We start from the raw sequence: 22,272 nt of genomic DNA on the forward strand, positions 1-22,272 counted from the left end.
AAACTATCTAGTATTATTCATTAGGGATATTCAAATAACGAGGTTTTCTAATTCAATACAAATATTTAAGAAAAAACAACAGCCTCTAAATATCAAATTGAATATAGAATATTTTCTAATTTCTAAACAAAGTTTTCATTGAGTCTGTTTAGTAAAATGAGGTTTTATCGCATTACAGTAAAACCTCCTTAGTTATTCGAAGATCGCCAGATCTTCAAATAATACATTTCAAATTAAGTGTATTTTTGAATTGCCCAAAAAGAGCAAAACCCAGAAAAAGAAGGGCAGAACTGCACGACACAAGCATGGTGCGTGTATGTTCAGTGTAAAGGACTATTCGAAGTAAGCATTGATGTGGGATTGCTTGGTATGTTAGTTCGCTGCACCAAGGATCAGAGGCGGAATTCTCACTTTCAGGGATAGAATTGGCACTGGACGCATTAAAGGGACCCTGAAACGATTTTGACGATTTTGTACAAACGTACTGAGTCGTTAGAGTAGGTCCTTCTGATCATTAATTGACGCATCTAAGCGCTCCACATAAAGCGTGTAATTTATTATAAGGTTTTAACTATGTACATCGCTACCGATTGCAGCGCGCCAAGCGGCTGAGTTTTGTGCCCAGATGACACGATTTGCCCAGAATACGTCACTGGGCCAGCTATTCGATTGGCTGCCCAGGGCGCATCATCGATAATTTTTCCAACATTATGGTGAACAAATGTTGTTCGTAATAGTTTAGATGTTAGTTAATTTGTTTCTATAAAAAGAAATTAATAGAAAGAGAATGCGCAAGGACATGTATCACTACACAAAAAGCACTTCCATCCCACAGCAAGTGTCGTCTGCTTGTGTTACAATGTGCTCCGTGTTGACGAGAGCTGCGCGGTCAGTGTTGGTCTTGTTCTTTTCGCAAGCACCATGGTTCGCCCTTGCGTTGTGGGCTACAAACGTAGTGATCGGCGACATGTCAAGCTGCGACATCGTGCCCTGCTGCAATGCAGCAGACGAGCAGAGTGGCTGCAGCGCATCAGACTGACGGTATCCAAACGGCGCCAGCATCTACGCTTTTGCGGCCGTCACTTCACGTCGAAAGATTGCCACAATAGAATTTAGCTTGTCCAGTATTCAGGTGAGCGCAAGCGTAAGTGTACTGGCCGTTTTACCATGTTTTATGTGATGAACGGAGGGGAAAACGTGAACTGCTTGCACGGTGCAGCCACTTGGCGGCACAAAGCTCAACCAAACACAGCTAATACAGTGTAGACCGCTTATAATGTAAGCCTCCAGAGTCGCGAATATCCGCATTATAAGCGGTACCACACTATAACCAAAGCAACAATTTTCAAGGCCCGCACATATGCAAAACATGTGCACCGAGCCGCCACGCGTATGCGACAGTCGAGGAATGCGGCTAGAACGTTTGCATTCAATTTACAGTTGAATCTCGTTAATTCAAAATAATTCACGCGGCGGCGCCTCCGACCGACATTGCTCCGGCACGGCCATAAAGTAAAAGCTTAAGAGAGACCCCTCAATCTCGCGCGCGAACAAAACAAAGAAAGAAAAACGCGGCGGAAATTTCACCCTCTCTCAAATGGCAAGGTCGCCGATTCTGCGTTGCGCCGGAAGATGCGTGTACAAGCCGACGTCTCAGCCACGCTACCGTAGCCACGCGTAGAAAATGGCAGTGAACCCTTCTTTCTCCTTTATGCTTCCTCTACTTTCTAGTCGCGTGTTGACCTTGCATGCTGCGGCTACGGCGCAGAGGGAAGCAGCGGCGCTGTCCCAGACCAGCCAACGAAACTGCCCACGCCGGCAAACGCCCACTTCCCGATAACGGCTTAAAACGAAACTTCGGGGAGCTGGCACCGGGCCGGCTGGAGCGGTGGCGCCTGACTCGGCGGCGGGCGCACACGGTGACAGTCGAAAGTTAGGGAGCTACCAGGGAGGGCGAGGGGAGCCACCGGAGCGGCGGAGTTGCCGAGGCGAAATCCGCTTCCCTGCCGCCCTCCTCCCTCACATTCCACGATCTCCGCGTGCGCCCTTCGCCGTGATGTGCCGTCGCCACCCACTCCCTGAAGGTTCGTTTACTGCCGTTATCGTGAAGCAAGCGTTGGCCGGCGTTAGCAGTTTCGTGGCCCTCGCTCGCTATGCGCGCCATGATATTTCACGACTCGCACTCAAGATTCTGGTTTCAGCCTCACTGGCTGTTCGTTTGCACCACGTGCCCTTCTCCTCCACTTCGTCTCTCTTTACTCCTTGGGGCGCCCGTTTGAGGGGAGCGTTCGCCGTCTCAGCTGACTTCCGTACTCCCAGGCAGCCGCACTGTAACCGGTATTTCGTTTCCCTCAACTGCACTATAAGCAATACGTGTATACATGGAGTGCTGTGGGAAAATTAACGGGAGTCTGAAAAGACCGCACTATATCCGGTCCTGCACTATAAGCGGTTACATTATAAGTGGTCTATACTGTATAGCAGTAACCAAGTTTTTTATACTTTGCTGCTGGCTCAAATTTTTGGCAGGAGCGTAATCTTGAGCACGTCTTTTTATATGTTTCAAATGTTTTACACCTGGTTACAGGAATGTTAGATCTGTATTTGGCTGTTTAAGCTCTGCGCCACCAGATGGCTGGACCGTGCTTGCCGATCAGGCCGCTCACGTACGTCTACGAAGCTCCTTCATCACAGCAGTATGGAGGGGCTTTAGTTTATGCCTCTGGCTATCCGTCAAAACGCCCAGCCCGCCTGTGGTTACCGGAATACCGGACACGCTCTGCGCTGCATCAGAACGCTCACAAGGCACGCTGCTTGATCGCTCTCGCTGGGGATCGATTGCCGGGCGGCTAGCGGAGAGGTTGGAGAGCCTTCGCGAGCTGGCTCCAAGACAACCGGAAGTAGACGACAACATATGTCACAACATGATGTAGAGCCAGCGAAGGCGGAGCTTAGCCCCGATCACTCGGCAAACAAGTTAAGGAGGAAATGCATGGTTAGGGAGAAGGGCAATTTGTAATTGTCCATAGCTCTCTTAATATGAGACGCTTCTCTTAAATTGTGATGCGAATGTTTTACTGTAACTGTATCTTACACGTCTACAAAATTTGTCCGAACTGTTTCAGGGACCCTTTAAAACATACAGCCACCAGTGCTCTTGGCATTATGCTAAGATAACAAGCTCGGTCCCGGGCCAGAAATGTTGTTGGCTGTATATGTGGATGCGTCCGCCTCTGAATCTCGTGAAAGTGATACTATCTCAGAAAGTGATTGCCCAAGAATATCGCTCATGATCTTTAGCCCGCCAATCATGTGCACCATCTCACAGTCACCACCGCTACACTCAACACAGCTGTGGACGTCGTTTGGGACTCGATAACCATCACAGGGCTAATGGTTTGCCAGTACCTAGAGTTGCAAGCACAGGCAAGAAACTGTAAACCCTTAGAATTTCAGATATCAAGCCAAAGCTCCACAACGCCACTCTCTGAAGAGGTGAAAAATACATGGGGTTGATACCAAGCCAGAAAGAAATTTCAACTTCACCGATATTTCGAGATATTAAAGTTCTAATTAACAATCTTTTACTTTGTGTGTGTGTGTGTGTGTGTGTGTGTGTGTGTGTGTGTGTGTGTGTGTGTGTGTGTGTGTGTGTGTGTCTGTGTGTGTGTGTGTGTGTGTGTGTGTAAATATATATATATATATATATATATATATATATATATATATATATACACACACACACATACATACACCGGGTGTCCAGTTAACTTGGACCAAGAGTTTTAAAAAACCTAAGGGCTCTAGAGAAATTGTACAGACTGCATAGTAGCTGTAGTCGTGTGTATTTACAGCCAGTATTTTTTTCATCACGAAGTCCTAATTGTTTTTAATTAGCGAGCTTTTTTAATTGTTTGAATCGCATACATATCAATTACAAAGTTGTAGGGCACCTCAAATAACCTCCGAATCAAGCATTTGTTTCCTGCTCAGCTTTGCCTCGTTGGTTTTCCCAAGAAAAAACAAAAGCACACGAAACATCCTAACCACGAAATTATAGATACGCGCTCGCGCGCCGCTACTCAAACATTCCCAAGCAAATAGCCACGGATACACGGCTTTACTGGCGGCGGCAGCTCGATACAGGTGTTCACACTATGTGATTGTTACGGCATCACGAGAACACGCCGCTGACACATTGATAAGCGGAACGGAGTCATAGGGGGGAGGGAGGGTTTTCGAAGCTGGGAAACCGCGACGGCGCACTTGCTCATCTTGTTCTGTAGATAGGCACGCCCGGAACGTATGTTCCTTTTGTTCCCTTTAGTAATAGAAACAAACTTTACGCAGGCTATGTCCATCTAATGTGTTTTGGCGGATCTGTACGGCCAGCAATGCTGTTGTCGATTACTTAAATAATTTTTGCTTTATATGTCAGTGCGTAGGTAATAACGGGAGGTCTCAATGGTACCACGCCAGTGACATGCTCTTCAAGAAGACAGTCATGCCTTTCACGAATGACGAGAGGGGTAAAATGAACCTGGCTCTGGGGGTTGCGCACGGCAACAGGAGGAAGGCAGCCAAGCTATTCCGGATGTGGCATTGTGGAGGACGGCCTAGTCTGTCAACAATAGTTAGATTGTACGAAGTCCTTGCGAGACAGGTAGCTTCACAAGAAAGTGACACAGGACTGCGATGGTAGTTCAAAAAGCAGCAACGGATGTTTTGGCATTCTTTGCTGCTAACCCTCACGGTAGTGTGTGCGACGCCAGTGCGGAGGCGGGAACCTCAAGGTCCAGCCTCCAACACAAGTGTTGGAAAGAATTGAGTACTGTGTTGTTTGATATGGTAACCTGTTTGAGCACATGCTATAAGTGGCAGTGGAAAATAACTGCTCAAAACTGGTGTAAAACGTGACTTCTAACACACCTTCATGGTGTCACCCTATCCTTACATAAAGAAAGCTTGCAACAAAGATAGAAATAGGTTTTAAAAAATGCTTTGTTTTGCCTCTTTTCCCCACTTCAAAAGACAGGAAGGGTAACTGGCTAAACCAGTTGCATCTTTTAATGTTTCTTTGTGGGCGGCTGAGACTGTTTCCGTGCTTTTGGTTTATTTTTTATTGAAATAAACTCCTGTGTAGCTCTTTTCTGTTCTTCCGAGAGCTGCCCTTTTTTTTTTTTTCTTTTCTTTTTTCGTGCTCTTTTGCGTACTGTTTTTTTATTTATTTTTTTAGATTGGTTGAATTTCTTTTGTAGCTTTGTTTCAGGATACGCGAAGGTTAAAGCTATCCCGAGCATGATGGAGCACAACATTCTTGCGTCTGCAGATGCTGACGGTTATCGCACCATGCTAGTTGAAGCTAGTAATGAAACTTTGTACAATGTGGCAATAAACGAATGCAGCCGTATATCTTTAAAAGGTTGCTTTGAGGCGCTTGTGTAGCAGCGCGCGAGCCCACATCTATTTCACATTTCGCGGGCTTTTGTTCTTTTCCTGGAAAAACAACCAGGCACACTTCAGCACGAAATAAATGCTTGATTCGGAGGCTATTTGAGGTTCCCTACAACAGGGCCAGGATCATTTTAGCCTTCCGATCATTTGTGAAGGGCGTAACTGTCTTCTTGAAGAGCAGGTCACTGGTGTGGTACCGTGGAGATTTCCTGTTATTATCTACCCACTGACACATCAAGCAAAAATGATTTACGTAATTGACAACAGCATATGCTGGTCGTACAGATCCGCCAAAACGCATTAGATAGACATTGCCTGCGCAAAGTTTGTTTCTATTGCTAAAGGGAACAAAAGGAGCATACGTTCCGGGCGTGCCTATCTACAGAACAAGAGTGTGCAAAATTACAGTCCCAAGTGCACCATCACGATTTCCCGGCTTCGAAATCCCCCCCCCCCCCCCCCCTACGGCTCCGCTATGCTCATCAATGCGTCAGCGTCATGTTCTCATGATACTGCAACCATCACATAGCGTGAAGCCCTGTATCGAGCTGCCGCCTCTAGTAAAGCCATGTATCCGTGGTTTGTTTCGCGTGATTTTTGTTTTTTCTCGGAAAAACCAAGGAGGCAAAGCTGAGCACGAAACAAATGCTTGATTCGAAGGTTATTTAATACCCCTGTCATGCGGGCAAGTTAAGTGCACTTACGGGGAGTGCACTTTGGGACCTTGAGTGACACTTTAGGCTACGTGGTTCTAAACGGGAAAACAGAGTGCACTCGCAGTAAAAAAAAATGGTGACAGACTACGAGCGCGTTTTGTGAAAACGTAGATTAAAAAGAAAAGTACTTCTAAAAAGTGATTGTCTTACGTTGTATTATTAATTAAAACAAACTTAATCTATGTTTTTTCAACAAAAAATGAAAATATTTTTTATTAAGAGTGTGGCAAGTCAATGCCTGCCAAGAAAAATGCCTATCCAATCCAGAACGACATAGCGGCGTGTGACGAGGCGGCATTTGATACTACTCGAACAGAATATGAACATGTTTTAGGCTATTATTTGTGCACAAGAGCTGTTCAACCACTAAAATGAACTTCTGTGTCCTTTTTTTTTATGCATTACATTTTATACCATTGAAACCGCTGGCAACGAGGCTACGCACTCGGCCAGCAAAGTGTGTTCCGTGAACGCACTTCGACCGGAGTACACTCTGCAGCGAGTGACACTCCACTTGCGACGTTTAGATTGCGCAAAGTGCACTTAACTTGCCCGCTTGACAGGGGTATAAGGTGCCCTACAACTTTATTATTGACATGTTTGCGATTCAAGCAATAATAAGAGTTTGGTAATTAAAACTAATTAATTAAATAAAACTTTGTGATGAAAAAAGTACTGGCTGGTAAGTACACATGACTGTCGCTACTATGCAGTTGGTACGATTTCTCTAGAGCTCTTCCGGTTTTTTTAATCTTGGTCCAAGTTAACTGGGACACCCGGTATAGTGGTCTGCTCTGGACCAATGTCAGTTGCACTCCTTGAAGAGGCAGGACATGTGTCGAGTGAGCTCCTGAACAACAATTTCCAATGTGGTCAATGCGCTTTAAGTCATAGATCCGGGACCTCAAAGAGCTGCGACATAGTGCTAATGCATTTCTCTCGCAATTACTGCCAAATCACCAGTGAATTTTTAATTTCTTTCTCGAGATGCCAGAACTCATGCTTTTTTCATGGAACAGGAACACATTTTGATGATTAAGTGATTGATTTACTTGAATTTTGTTATCATAGACTCAAAGGATATGCCTTTAACAACTCTTAGATTGCTTAGCTCTTTCCGTACCACGCCCATTGGGCATGGTTAGCCCTCTATCGATGGTTTGAAACGGCGCTTTCGAGACCTTCCGTGCCGCTCGTGGACATACTGTGCTATCGGACGTGAAGGAGGAGAACTAGATTTTAGTTTTTTAATCAGTTCGCTTTTTTCCCGCGAGGTGGGGATTTTTAAACATGCTCCCAAGTTTCAAGATCGTCAAAGGAGAACGAAAAAATGGCTGCCCGCTATCGATGGTTTGAAACGCCGCTTTCAAGACCTTCCACGCCGCTCACAGACACACTGCACCATCGGACGTGAAAGAGGAGACAGTATTTTTTTTTTTTTTTTTTTCTAAGCAGTTTGCTTTTTGCCCGCTAAGCAGTGATGTTTAAACGTGCTCCAAAGTTTCGTGATCGTCAAAGCAGAATGCAAAATTGTCCGCCTCCGAAAGCAGCGCACGCTTTGGGAGATCGCAAATATCGCGATTCCGCTGCCTCTGCGGCTGATCTTATCGATACATCAAATAGTAGCGAGTCAGAGGACGCTGACTTTTCTTCGGACTTTGAGTCTGAAAGTGACGGCGACGCAAACCAGCCCGGTACATCGGCGGCCGCAGCTCGGCTCGCCCAACTGTAGTGCTTGCAGTTAAATTTTTGTAGTGGAATACCTTTTCAACTAAAAGTTTTGATTTTTTTGGAGATAGTGCCTAATAGATGGCAATACATTTTGTATATCTCATAATTTTCGTAACATTTTTTTCTTAGTAGATACAAGCGTGTCTTTACAAACTTTGTTCAGTTTTATCGCACAATCTTGATTTTAACAATTTATATCTTTTTTTATGACATACATCCGTTAATAAAACTTTTATGCATGAAAAGTGCGTTCATTTTGCTTTCTGTTTATGTATTACTATAAATATTGAGTGCAGTAGTTCCTTCAGAAAAATACATCTGCTGTAACATACAAAAAACACCTATTTTCCCCTTGGTAAGGAAAGAGCTAAGGAGAATCTTCTGGAAATGTTGTGCAGAGGGAGAGCTCGTGTCCTACTTGCCAGATGTCATGCGGCAAGTCCTCCTCTTCCTGACAGCGCCGTCATACCGAGCGAAGGAGCTGGCCATTAGTGCCATCGGCTCTGCTGGCAAGTATTGATTCACCGGTTAACACCCAAAATAATCAACTATAATTGTCATGCCCCCCCACCCTTCTTCATTTTTTCTACTACTTCTTGAAGAGCGGGGATAAGGGGGTGGGGTGGGGGGGGAGGGGTTATGACTGCTATATATCCTGCCACTCACTTGGCCCCTGCTATTACTTTTCTTTTATTCGCCAACAAAGCTGTATACTGCGAACACTTTCAAAAATGTTTAGAGGTTGCCTGGGGCAGTTAGCACAATTCTTGTCTCGAAGAAGTGGACATTACTTGCATAAGAAATTCAAATGCATAATCGACTAAATAGCGAAAATTCACTAATGCAGTTTTTAACTAATTACCTTATGGCCCATATTGCAATTTACAAGTTATCCCGGCCACGGCGGCTGCATTTTGATGGCGGCAAAATGCGAAAACACCCGTGTACTTAGATTTAGGCACACATTATAGAACCCCAGTTGGTCCAAATTATTCCAGAGCCCCCCCCCCTCTTCGGCGTGCCCCATAATCAGATCGTGGTTGTGGCACGTAGAACCCCATAATTTAATTTTTTAATTTACGAATTCTAGCTGTGGATTTTTCAAGGCTTGGAACGAATTCTCATGATGACACCAGTTTCGAGATATTAATTCCCAAACTTTGCGAAGAAATGCATTGGCGTTTCAGTTAATTTTGTGCTTCAATGCATAAAACAATGTTTTTTTTTAAGAAAGTAACTGGAACGCCAATGCATTGCTCCGCAAAGTTTGGCAATTAATATCTGGTACCTGGTGTCATCCTGAGAATTCGTCCCAAGCGAACTCCACAGTTAGGATTCGCGAATTCTAATATGGGTCATTGGTTAAAAACTTAATTAGTCAATTTTTGGTAATTAAAAGATTATGCATTTCAATTTTTTGTGCAAGTACCGTATTTTCGCGCATTTAACCCGCCCTTGCATATAACCCGCACCCCTAACTTTGAACTCCACGAAAAAGAAAAAAATAACCTCGCGTGTAACCCGCACACATATCCGAAAAAATGAGGACTAGGAAGGGGGTACAACTACGCGCAGTCATCATTTCGTTTTCAAAACGACTGCCGCAACGTTGTCAGTGCTCTCGTCCGATTCACTGCTGCAATCCGAGACTTCATTGCCGCTCTCAGACGTAATCGTCTTCGGAACCATCTCGCAGCAGCTCTGTTGCCGATTTCTTCAGCAGCGGCTACGATCTTCAGTTTCTCTTTCACTGTGAAAGACTGCCTCCGAGGCACACTCATGATGCCTAAACAAGGCTGGCCAACTGTGCAAACTGGGCTTACAAGAAACGGCACCTGACTCATGCGAGAAGCGTGCGAAAAGCATCTAACCAGACTATGGATGTGGATCTGGCTATAACCTGTGTTGGCCTCTTATTGGCTTAACACACGTCGATGTCGATAGGCATGTGGACAACGCGGACTCTGCACGGCACGCCGTGCGTTGCCGTGAAGCCGACCCCTCTCTTCCCGAATTTTCGCAGATAACCCGCACCCCCACTTCTTAAGCAATTTTTTCCAATTTTTGGTGCGGGTTATATGCGAGAAAATACGGTAATGTCCACCTCTTCGAGTAGACCAGCTCATGAACTAGAATTGTGCTATCCACCACAGGCAACCTTTGAAAATTTTTAAAAGTGTTCTAAACAGATCACAGAAAGCTGTCACAGCTAATTTTGTCTGGATGTTGCTAGCCTAATTGCAATACAGTAGGGTATAGGAATTTTTATTACAAAATGAGATGCATCATTAATGAAAAGTCTCTCTATTAAGCTGTCTCACTATTTTCTCTAATCCTGGTCCTGTTGCTTTTCCCACAAATGCAGCCAACGCTACGAAAGAGGCAATGCTGCCATACTTCCCTCAGATCATAGGTGACCTCAAGCAATATCTAACAGAGCACCAATCGGAGCAGAATGCTACGCTTCGAACTCAAGCTGTCGGTGAGGCTGCAGCAGAGCTGCTAGGGCCACATTACTTTATCATGGTACATGAACTTTCTAATCACATTTTCAGACACGTTGGGCTGTTTGGCTAGGACTGTTGGAGCTTCCAATTTTTTGCCAATGGCTCCAGAGTGTGTGATACTCGGGTTACAGCTGATCAATGCAGTTGATGATCCTGATTTGCGCAGAAGCACGTGAGTAGCATACACTGTTTCTGCCTCTTGAAAATTCTGGATTGCAGTCGCCCTCCACATAACCTCAATATGATACATGTAACTTTCTGAAGGCGCAGCTTTCTTCCATTTACTTTTTTTTTAACTACCGCTGGTGCTCTGTCATATCACAGTGAACAGAGCTTGTGTAACACTTGCCTTGCAGGTATGGAATGTTTGCATCTGTGTCTTCAGTGCTAGGAGAACACATGACAAAGTTTTTGGAACCTATCCTGGATCACATGTTTACTTCCTTGCAGTCCACTGAAGGTGTTGTGGTATGTTGGATTTGTGGATTTCAGGAATGTACAAATGCTATGATTTTTTTTAATACTGATTCAAATACCGCTCTTTTATTTGTCCTTCAAATTATGTCTTATTTATAAAAATTTACAAGCACACTAATATTTCAAACACTTCTGAACAATTTGCATACACAGAAGCAAGGCTGTGAACACGAAACTCATTCAAATGGGCCCTAATCTTTTGTGAAATCACAGCTTCTGCTGATTTCTTCAGTGTTATTCTGTTACATGTATGAAAGCATGCAAACAGCATTGCAGTGGCTGAAGAACCATCTGTGTTATTTTAAATGTATCAAAACAGGTACTTAGGGCAAGCTTGACAGCAGGTCAGTTTTCTGCAGCTTGCTAACACAGATGCAGCGCAGGTTTATTAGGTAGTGCTCCAACTGTACTAAATATATTGCCTTCACTCTTGGTGTCTTTGATATCTGTAATATTCTTTTTCTTCAATTTTACCTTAGCAAGCACGCTCATTTTTGTTCTGCCCACTTCCCTTTATAATGTAGCCTTTCCTTGCTGCTTAACACCTTCGCTTTTGCCCATTCGGTGCTCTGCCGCACCTGGTGTACCGTGTCATATTTTCCTGCTTCGTTGAGTGTGTTCTTCGTTGCAAAAAAATTGCTCTGAAATCTGTTACAGCCATCACACTTACAAAATGTCTGATTTATTTTGTTTGCATAAGACTTCCGCGTCAGATGCAGTAAAATATATATATATATAAGTAGAATGCCTCTTGGGACTTTTGAACTTGGCCCTCGAAAACTAAGCACAACATTGAATGTTGTGCTTCACTGCTTCACAGTTTTCGGTAATAAGTGCTGAAAAAAATTAGCCCACTTGGAAGCCTGTGCGCTTTTTTTCGAGCCTGGTACTCTAGTTACAACGACTACAACAACAGAGCGGAGTCTGGTGAGCAGGAAGCTTTCCATTGTTTTACACACTACTCCTGCTGAAAGTGTAAACAAATATAAATATGCCTATCAAGTGTGTAAAACCTAAAACGACCATAAAAGAGCCTCCAATGTGCTGCCATCTATGAAATTAGCCAGAAATAGCTGCTCTTTTAGCAGCCAGCGAATTTCTGGTCACTCAGACTTTGGCCTTGGGTGTCACAGCCGCCGGACCGCCGGGTGTGGAAGCGAATGGGTTAAAGCGAGAAAGCTCAAACACCATTACACATCAAGGAAAATTAAAAACAACTTGATCATCTTTCTTTCTTGTCATGAAAAGTACATTTGTCAAAAAAAAACCTGTTATTTGAGTTAAAAATTTACTAGTCTAGTACGTAAATAATTAGTAATTAGTTTGCTTGGCTATACATAAATTAAACTTCACTCCACCATGTCAAATGCTACTATGGCTTTTGCCTTAAGTTTCCCGCACTTAAATCAATATTTTGAGGTATTTAACTCGGCGGGCTTCTTGGTGTTTAGATCATAAAATCAGCAGTATATATACTATAAAGGGGTGCTATGTTTGTTACTTTTCAAAAATGACAAGTTTTTGCTTCTCTGTCTCTCTCCTCGTGTCGTAGACACAGCCTGCAGGCACTTCTGGTTCTAGCATCCAACTCTTTGATGACCTTGAGGAGAGTGATGATGAGGCTGCTGAAATAGACGCTGATGGTGCAGGAGATGCTTCGGATGATGATGACAGCGATGAGGATAATGAGCAAAGGTTAGTCCAACTAACAGCTGTCTACTTTAAAATCTGAAACCTGCCGTGGTTGCTTAGTGGTTATGGGTGTTGGGCTGCTAAGCACGAGGTCGCGGGATCAAATCCCGGCCCCGGCGGCCGCATTTCAATGGGGGCGAAATGCAGAAACCACCCGTGTACATAGATTCAGGTGCACGTTAAAGAACCCCAGGTGGTCCAAATTAATCCGGAGTCCTCCACTACGGCATGTCTCATAATCACATTGTGGTTTTGGCAAGTAAAACACCGTTCTTTGTGTGTGATCTGCCAGCACTTTTGACTGTCTTTTGAGCGGAAAACAAATGTCGCATTCCAGTACAGTAATACCTCGAATATTCGAATATTATGGGACTGAAAAAAATGTGCACATTAAGCGAATGTCGAATTATCAAAGGCATAAAAAAAACAATAAACAAATGCTTATAATATCAACATGCTTTTATTTACTGAATGAATCGGCAACTCCTGTTCCTATTTTGTGCAGAAGCTGCAATGCTCGTCATCTTGTGACGTATTGGCGCTCGCAGCACATCTTTATCTGAGACACACTCTTGATTACCGCATGCACATCCTGTTTATTTTTTCTCCAGTGAGCTGGTCACCAACAGATTGTCTGTTCATCACTATGTAGCCGGCGCCTTTCATCCTCAACAGCTTGCGCCATGTTTGCGACATTGTGTGCACAGCCATTGCACCGAGTCATAACGAAACTGTTTGCCCCAATCACTGCGGACGAAACTGTGGCCGCTATCGACGCGATCATGGACAGGGACCCATACAGTTCTGGAAGCACGTGGCTAGCACGTGCCCCTAGTAGAAAACAATACTACTGTTTTCCGTAACTTCTGCGGACGAAACTGCGGCCGCTATCGATTCGATCATGGAGTTATAAGGCACGCGGGCAATGCGGTGTTATGTGCAGCAGTAAATACAAGAATAAAGGCTATAGATGCGCCCAATCCGCCTGACGGGACCACAGTGTCAGTTCGAATAAACCGGCAGTTCAAATTAAGCGTGTTCGAATTGACGAGATTCAACTGTATATAGGGTGTCCCAGCTAACTTCAGCGAAAGTTTAGAAATATTAGATTTGCTATTGCAGGACGCAACTAAAAGAATACTATTGTTGGCCATTCTATAAAAGAAATCGCAATTTTTTGCATTTTGTTTTGTTAAGCAAGATTATTTAATTTAGTTCACAAGTCTTAAGGTTAAGGACATCCAATGAGAAAGTCTTAGTCTTAGAGCATTCTAAGAATTGTCCAATCTGTGTGTTTTTTGCTGTCGTAAAGGAGGCCTGTGAAATGCGAAAAAAGAAAGCATGTGACTTCACACTTGTGCGCTGCAATCACAGTGCTCTTAAACATGCCACGCATGGATGAACAGCCCTGATGAGCTAGTGTGCTACAGATTAGAAAGTGGCAGCATGGTTTTGAGGCTTATTCTGCTTATTGCCATCATAAACAACATGTCTGTTGCTTTCAGCAGTGCAACTGAGACCAATTGCTAGAGTGAATTTTCAAGCCAATGCCTGCATCACTGCCCTGTCACTTTCTCATCGGTAACAATCTACGTTAAAAGTGCTGTTCGTTCATATGTGGCATGCTCAGAGCACTGCAGTTGTGGTGTGCAAGCACACAGTCACATGGGTTTTTTTCATACTAAAAATTTACAGGCTTTCTTAATGATGTAGGAAAAATGATTGGGCAGGAGGTAAGAATTTAGATACTGCTTAATCAGTCATTTCCTAAATGCTCTACAACTTTCTCATCAGATATTTTTGCCTAAGTTCAAGGGACCCTTAAGCAATTTTAGTAGGGACCCTTTAAGTAGGGACCCTTTAAGTAGGGACCCTTTAACAAATTTGTTGGGTCCCAAAAGTGTGCTTTCTAATTGTATTGTTTACTTATGTTAAATAAACTTTCAAACTAAACTTTCAAACTTTTGACGATTTTGTACAAATCTACTGAGTCAATAGGGTAGGTCCTTCTGATCATTAAGTGACACATTTAAGCGCTCCACGTAAAGCGCATAATTTATTATAAGGTTTTCAAAATGTGCATCACTACCAATCCCAGCGGCACCACTCCCCTGAGTTTTCAGCCACCCATCGCCACCTATGTAGTGGGCGCTGATGACGTCAATCAGGCAAGCTATCCAATCCACTGCCCACGTTGCATCCTTGATAATTTTTCCAACTTTATGCTGAACAAATGTTGTTTGTAATAGTTGGAATTTTGGTTAATTTGTTTCTATTAAAAAAATAACAAAGAGAGTGCATAATATATCAGGACTTGTTGCTGGGCTAGTTGGTTCATCTTATTCTGTAGTGTTTAGATGCAACCAAGGAAGGAAAAAAAGGATCAGAGCAGGAAAGAGCGTCACTTGCAACTAGTTTATTGAAAGCAGACAAGGGTCCAATTTATAGGAAAAGGTGGCCTTATGCGCACATACATTTGCGCACATAACTCAGTTTGAATCATTACCGAATCATATAGTGCAAAAACTGGCGTTCAGTGCTGCGTAAAGCCACAGACGTATCACTGACACAGATGTCACGTTTCATAGCAATGAAATATGCCTCCATTAATTCCCGTGCCAGGGAATCTTTGCTTTTGCCAAGAATGCGGATATTGAAAAAGTCTGCCTCACATGTGCAGGAATCACAGTGCATAGGTTAATGTGCACTAATCTTATTCTTGATAGACAGCTCATGTTCCCTTGCCCTATCATTGATGCAACGGCCTGTCTGACTGATATAAACCGTGCCGCAATGAAGTGGAATTTCGTACACCACACCGACCGCGCAAGTCACATACGGCCTTGTATGATTTTTACCACAGCGGGTCAACTTCTGCGGGTCTGCGATGCGAGGGCACAAGCCAGCAAGCTTCCGTGGAGCCGAAAAAACAATAGGTACTTTGTACCTACTGGCCACTTTTTTTAGATTGTGGGCCACTTTATGCATGTACAGAACAACCTGAGGCCTTTTTTCCACTAGCTGCTTGGCTTTCCGCTTGCCCTTCAATTTTTGAAGGAGGGTTTCCGCAACTGCGACCATGATAGAACAAGGGTATCCGGCTGATCGCAGCCGTGCAACCTGACAGTTAAAGCTTTCCTGCATTTTGTAAGAGCAAGATCTCACCAACGACGCCTCAAGACACGTGGAGACTATTGCCCCTTTTTACAAGCTTAGTATGCGCCGAGTCGAACGGTAAACGTTCTTTGCGTGAGCGCGGGCAGTACGCCCAACAATTGTCTGCTTTCAATAAACTAGTTGCAAGTGACGCTCTTTCGTGTCCTGATCCTTTTTTTTTCTTCCTTGGTTGCGTCTAAACACTTCGGAATAAGAGTGCACAACAACAATTTATCATTACACTAGAGCACTTCCGCACCCAGCAAGTGTCGTCTGCTTGTGTTACAGCATGCTCCATGTTGATGCGAGCTGCACGGTCAGTGTTGGTCTTGAGGTTTCTTTTTGAGAGCACCATGAATTGCCTTTGTTGCATTGTGGGCTGCAGATCTAGCGATTGGCGACACGTCAAGTTGCGACATCGTGTCCCTCTACATGGCACCAGGCAAGCAGAGTGGCTGCAGCCCATCAGGCTGTCAGTATCCAGTTGGTGCCAGTATCTACACATTTGGGGCCATCATTACACACTGGAGGATTACTACCACAGTAGAGAGTTTTAGCGTGTCCGGTATTTCGGTAAATGCAGGCGGACTGGGCATTTTGCCAGATGGGCGGAGGTGAAAATGTGAGCGGCCTGCAGGGTGCAGCCACTTGGAGGCACAGAGCTCAACCAGACAAACACAGAGCTAATATAGCAGTAACCAAGTAGTCAAGGGTAAAACGGATGCTGACCAAAAACATGAAAAAGAAAAACTGTATGTTTTGGCTCCCATATGGGGGCCTTGTTCACAATTAATTCACATTGATTTTACCCTTGACTATGAGCAATCCCGACTAGATGACTTTTCATCGAACTCTTGATTTCAGTAACCAAGTACTTTGCTGCTGGTGTAAATTTTCAGCAGCAGCGTAATCGTGAACACATTGTCTTTCTACTTGTTTAAAATCTTGTTTAAACACAAGTCTTTCTACTTGCTTACAGCAATATTACCTATGTGTTTCGCAGGTTGAGCTCTGCACCACGAGGTAGCTGCATCGTGCAAGCCGCTCATGTTTATGCCTCCACCCATCCGTCAAAACGTCCAGCTCGCCTGCATTTACCAGTATACTGGACACGCTCGGCAATGTGACAGAACACTCACAATGCGTGTGCTTGAGTAGCTCTCACTGTGGATTAACGGCCATGCGGCTAGCAGAGAGGTTGAGAGACTTCGCGCACTGGCTCCCAGACACCAGAAGTAGACGACACGATGTCACACCATGACACAGTGAAGGCGGAGCTTAGCCCCGATCACTTGACGAAGGAGGAAGAGCATGGCTAGGGAGAAGAGTAACTTGTTATCGTCCGTAGATATCTTAATATGAGACGCTTCACATAAAAGTAACGTGAATGTCTTACTGTAGCTGTACCCTACGTGTCTACAAAATTTGTCCTAACCGTTTCAGGAACCCTTTAATACTTGCAGAATGAATTAACTAAGTTATCTTGATGAAGATCGAACTAAACAGAATGCAAAAATTGTGATTTGCACAATATGAATTTGCATCGGCAGACCAGCGTGTTCGATGATCTCCGGAACGCCATGTCGGCACTTGAGAACGGAGCTGGGTGGATGTGCACACTGAACTAGAACACAACACATAAATAAATGTGAACAAAAATGCAACCTAATGAATCCATAAACAAGCCCTTAATTTTGCCTATGTTAGTTCTGGGTGTTTCTCAAGTCAGGCAACTCTGGCCTATTGCGATCTCGCCGCTTACGTGGAATGTGCTTACGTTCCTTGACGCTGACTCATCAGGCTCTCTTCGTCTAAGTCGCGTCGCGTCCCTTTCGGAGTCGTTGCTCCTGACAATCTTGACGGCATCCTATATAAAATTGGGATAGTATTTTTAAACCTTGGCTAAACTTAGCTAGCACACCCTGTACATTCATATTGTGTCCAAGTGATTGGGGCTAAGCTCCGCCTTCACTGTGTGTCATGGAGAACCAACAACATGCTTTTAGTTGCATCCTCCTATGTCAAATTGGGATAGTATTTGTAAACCTTAGCTAAACTTAGCTAGAACACCCTGTACATTCATATTGTGTCCTGATTTTCATGTTTCCGTCTATCTGCAGGTATGTCTGTGCGTGTGTGCATGCATGCACATGTCCGTGCCCACGTGTGGATAGAGGACATGAAACAAAAGCATGTCTCGTAAAATTTTAAGTAATGGCTAGGGTTTTAAAAAAACATTGTGCTTACGCAGCTGCACTGTTGCAAATGCCTACCTGGAAGAGAAGGAAGACACGTGCGTGGCCCTCGCAGAGATGGCTGAGAACATTGGAACAGCTTTTGCACCACATCTGGAAAAATGCTTCACTGAAGTATACCAGATGGCTGATTACCCTGCACCGGATGTTCAGAAAGCAGCGCTATCGTGCCTGGGTCAGCTGACGGTGGTGCTGTTCAAGAGTGCCAATGAAGCTGATGATGGCAATCCTGTAAGCATTTCTGGTGAGCTCATTTTCAAAAGTATCCCTTTTATATCAAAAGTATCAAAAGGGCATTAAGGGATAGCGGGCGGCGTTGTACTCTGGCATCAACTGCGTACTGCGCGGCGGCGCGCAGTTGCGCGGATCGTATCTTGAAAGCGATTTGCGTTGGGGGCAGAGTCTAGGCAGTGTAGGTGCGTCAGCGGCTCGTAGCTTTGTGCGTGCTGTGGGTTCCTAGCACTCAGTTTGGGTTAAAGAGATAGACAGCACGATGGTCATTTCGCTCGCTGCTGATGCTGCGCTTCCTCACGCCAGAATTTCGACTGCGAGTGTCCGAGCTCATGAAGTGTGATGGGCTCATGTTTGCCTGTGCGTGCTGACATCGTGCTTGTTAATATAGTTAATAAGCAAATGTTTACAAGTTTATACGGACGATAAAACTACTATCCTTACTTTGTATAGCTGTCTACTAATTTGCTATCGCAATCGACGCTTCGGCTTTCGGGTGAAACTGTTGACTTTTTTTTAAATGTAAGAATTCAAGTTGTGTGCAGTTCACCACTACTCTCATTTCTCATTTTTTCCTGTTTCTCAGCTCTTGCGTTTCCCGGCTCTTGGTTTTTTTTTTTTTTTCTTTACGGTCTCGTGAAAAACGTGTCAGCCGGGTTCTACTGTAGGAAAAAAGAAATTAATGATTTATGCAACCAATTGCATGCTGATGACGGCTCTTACGGCCATAGTTTGAGTGTTTAACAAGAAGTAACCGTTGCTGCAGAAATCCTGTGAAGTTCCAGTTTCTCAATTTTTTACCGGCATGGCATTTCAATCGAGTCCAGAAATCTGTGTTACAGGAATCCCTATTGCAAAAACCATCGTCTTCCAGTGTGAAATCAGTGCGTTGTTTGACACTGGGTGGCACTGGGGACGCTGGCGCACTCTGGGAGTCACTGGGACACTGGTGAGATTGCTGGATAAGAGCTGGGTCACATTGGACGAGACGCTGGTTTCACTGCTATGACGCTGGGGCGCACTGGTGTGCGCTGTACATGCACTGCTTGTCGCTGGAGTTCGCTAGCTCGTACTGGAAACTGCGCTGATTTCGTTTGTGCTGCACTGCCGGAGTATAGGTGCTGTTGAATATTAAATGCTTGGTAAATTTTATGGGCATGTCCTGTGCAAAAAACAGACTCCTGTCCTAAATAGCGCTATAACTTGGGGTCATAAATGTCTGTTTCGTGTCGGCGGTGTTGCAGCTCGGAATAAAGGTGTGTGAGCTGCCCATGCACATGCGACACTGAAGATCACTTTCGCTTTGTGCATTTCCCTTTTTACTGTGCGGATAGCTGTATTATTCGTGAACGAAATTATGCAAACGCAGATAACGCCTCGTTTTCGAGTAGTTTGTATGCAAGCAATGACTGCCAGTTGTCGCAGTGTTGTGTATTCGACACGAAACCCAGCAGCTGTTCAGACGCGTTCGAACAGACCTAAGCCTTCCGCTGATTGATATTATTGCACCGACAACAAAGCTGAGGCGATTTGTGCACTTCCACTTTCCCTAGTGTACTCAAAATAATAGTTAAAGGTTCTAAAGCTCAAATACAAACATGTTCGCGTTCAACAGGTACCCGCGCCGAGATCGTTCACTTCCACCGAAGGTTAGGCCTACCGTACCTGCTGAGTCTGTCTTCACTCTATCAGCCCGTCTGGGCTCAGGAATCAACAAGTCTAACGACAATAAATCACTCTGTAGTTCATCTTTCCCATCAGTGTTTTTAAACAGACCATTTTTTTTCGTGTCTACATTCTCAGTGGAACAAGCGATGTGACGCGTTATAAACGTATCTATATGTGCTCTCGCCAAAGGCTGCCAGCCATATTAACCGACCGCTTCTCTGACGGAGATATGTGACTACACATACGTGTCGATTGAAATGCATTGTCGAGCTATGGAAATGTTGCATTACCCTTGCGCGAAGAACAAGAAACGACTGTCAAAATCGGCAGTAACAGCCCGTACAGGGTACAGTTCGGCGGTTCATTTAAGGTTTTTTTTTTCTTTTTTTTTTTGGATTTAATATACCAATCACAAAAGCAAATAAGTGTAGCAGCACTTCCAGGCATACTATGCAATATGGACAACAACTTTTTCATTCTGATAGAGGCGTAAGTTTTAGTTGCGGGGCAATAGGGTGCATCTACCATGTCTGTGCGAGGCGTCTGTGCGAAACTGCAACTGTGTTTGCGTCTTGACATGGCAAATTATGAATCTGTAATTGTGAATCGCCATGGCGTAGTGGTAGGATACTGGGATTGGGATCTGTAGGTCGGAGGCTCGATTCCTAGGGGCTTTTTTTTTTCTTCTTTTTTTTTTATTGCAATACAACGCTCTCTGTTCCTTTTTGTATTTGAAAAAATATATAAGCTAGCCAGGCACCATGTATTTCTCGCTATAGAGCTGCATTTCACACCAGTACACTGCGCCCAGCGCCTCCCAGTATGCCGCACCTTGCCAGCATCCCAGCATCCAGCGCGCGACACTGGGCCCATAATCAGGCATGGCACTGGATACAGGGTTTTGCAATAGGGATCCATACGCAGTTCTAAGAGACTACACAGATTTTTAAAAATTCATGTTAAAAATTTTCTACTCATTTTTCAAAGAAACCACTGCACATAAAGACACTCCGAATGGTACGCTTTCTGTTACGCTACAAAATAGGAGGTCCTTGAAAAACGGTAGACAGTCTAAAGCATATAAACAGTCGAAAGAGCTTAAGAGATGGGGTGTTCGAATAGTGAAATTTCCTAATTGAATATGAATATTCAGGAAATATGATCAAAGAACACTGAATTGGGTATCGAATACAGTAAAATCTCGTTACTAGAGACACTTGGTTATAAAAGACATTTGAAAATGGTTTGGTTGGTTTTCCTATGTTCACCATGTTAACAACATCGTATACAAGATACATGATTACAAGAGACACTCTGTTACTAAGGGCAACTTTTTAGGTCCCTAGAGTAAGTTCTTCACTATTTAGAAGAGACAACCCAGACACAGATCTTCCATCCAACTTAGGATGGAAGACCCTGTGGAAAACTGCCCTGAAGATAAAGCTTGGGCCTGCATTCAAGAGACCGCAGACGTTCCAGAATCTTTTGAGGAGTTTGTGTCTGCAGATGTGGACCTCGTGTGCTCTGAAGAGCTTACAGATCATGCAATTCTTGTGCGAGTAAATAGCGCATGTGCCCTAGGTGAACCAGAGGAGGCGGAGGATGACGAGGACATTGCAGGGCAGAAAGTATCGGCAGTTGAGGCTGACGAACATCTAACTTCAAAGATATTTTGAGCAACAGGAAGGCTTGCAAAGTGAAGTGCTTTACCTCCAGAAGTTGAAAGAAGCTAATACAATCTGCAGTCACTAAAAAATAAATTACTATGAATGACTTCTTTAAGCCATCCTGAGCAATTTCTTGTATATGTGTTCACACGTTGATGCTGATGTATAATAAAGTGATCTAGTCTGACTACTTGGTGCTTTTAGAATTTTTGGTTACAAGAGACATGCTTCCCGGGTCCCTTGAGTGTCTCTTGTAATGAAGTTTTACTATATTTTCTAATTTCCAAAACTACCTGAAATAAAAGTTTGAGTGCTTCCTGGTGTAGTGTTAGGTGATGTGAGGGGTTTCCCTTTTTTTTTTTTTTTTTTTTTTTTTTTTTTTTTTTTTCTAGGCATATGCATCCTAGGGAAAATAGTAAGGGGCACTGTGTTTGCAAAAGACGCCCCAGCTATCGCATGCCTTCCATGTCAAGCTAAGCATCGATGAATGAGCAAGGGATGCTGAGTGCAAGTCCTTGCGATTCTATTCATATTCGATTCAAGAACTCTATAGTATGTGAAATTGTTGAATATTCGTTTCTGTTCTAATGTAAGTGAAAACACTTATTCTGTAGTGTTGTTCTCCCTTTAGACAAAGCTTAGTCTACATAGGGAAAGACTGATACAAGTGGTGACTGTTTCAAGTGATTCTGCTGCTGGCGAGGCACAGTTTTTGCAA

At 44.0% G+C, this 22,272-nt stretch overlaps 1 protein-coding gene across 7 annotated transcripts in view; it reads left to right on the forward strand.

Annotated features, from left to right (window-relative positions):
- LOC119435958 (importin-4) overlaps window positions 1-22,272 on the forward strand; it is a 175,526-nt gene that overhangs the window by 120,051 nt on the left and 33,203 nt on the right. For 2 of the 7 annotated variants that reach the window (XM_049673000.1, XM_049673003.1), the window contains exons 16-21: window positions 8,300-8,410; window positions 10,267-10,383; window positions 10,457-10,580; window positions 10,765-10,876; window positions 12,438-12,580; window positions 17,985-18,232. In XM_049673000.1, the coding sequence (XP_049528957.1) occupies window positions 8,300-8,410; window positions 10,267-10,383; window positions 10,457-10,580; window positions 10,765-10,876; window positions 12,438-12,580; window positions 17,985-18,232 (855 nt within the window). The remainder of the gene's footprint in view (window positions 1-8,299; window positions 8,411-10,266; window positions 10,384-10,456; window positions 10,581-10,764; window positions 10,877-12,437; window positions 12,581-17,984; window positions 18,233-22,272) is intronic. The other 5 variants (XM_049673010.1, XM_049673016.1, XM_049673013.1 and 2 more) reach the window with 5 other exon arrangements.

This window comes from Dermacentor silvarum, chromosome 1 (genome assembly GCF_013339745.2).
Source record: "Dermacentor silvarum isolate Dsil-2018 chromosome 1, BIME_Dsil_1.4, whole genome shotgun sequence".
Taxonomy (NCBI): domain Eukaryota; kingdom Metazoa; phylum Arthropoda; class Arachnida; order Ixodida; family Ixodidae; genus Dermacentor; species Dermacentor silvarum.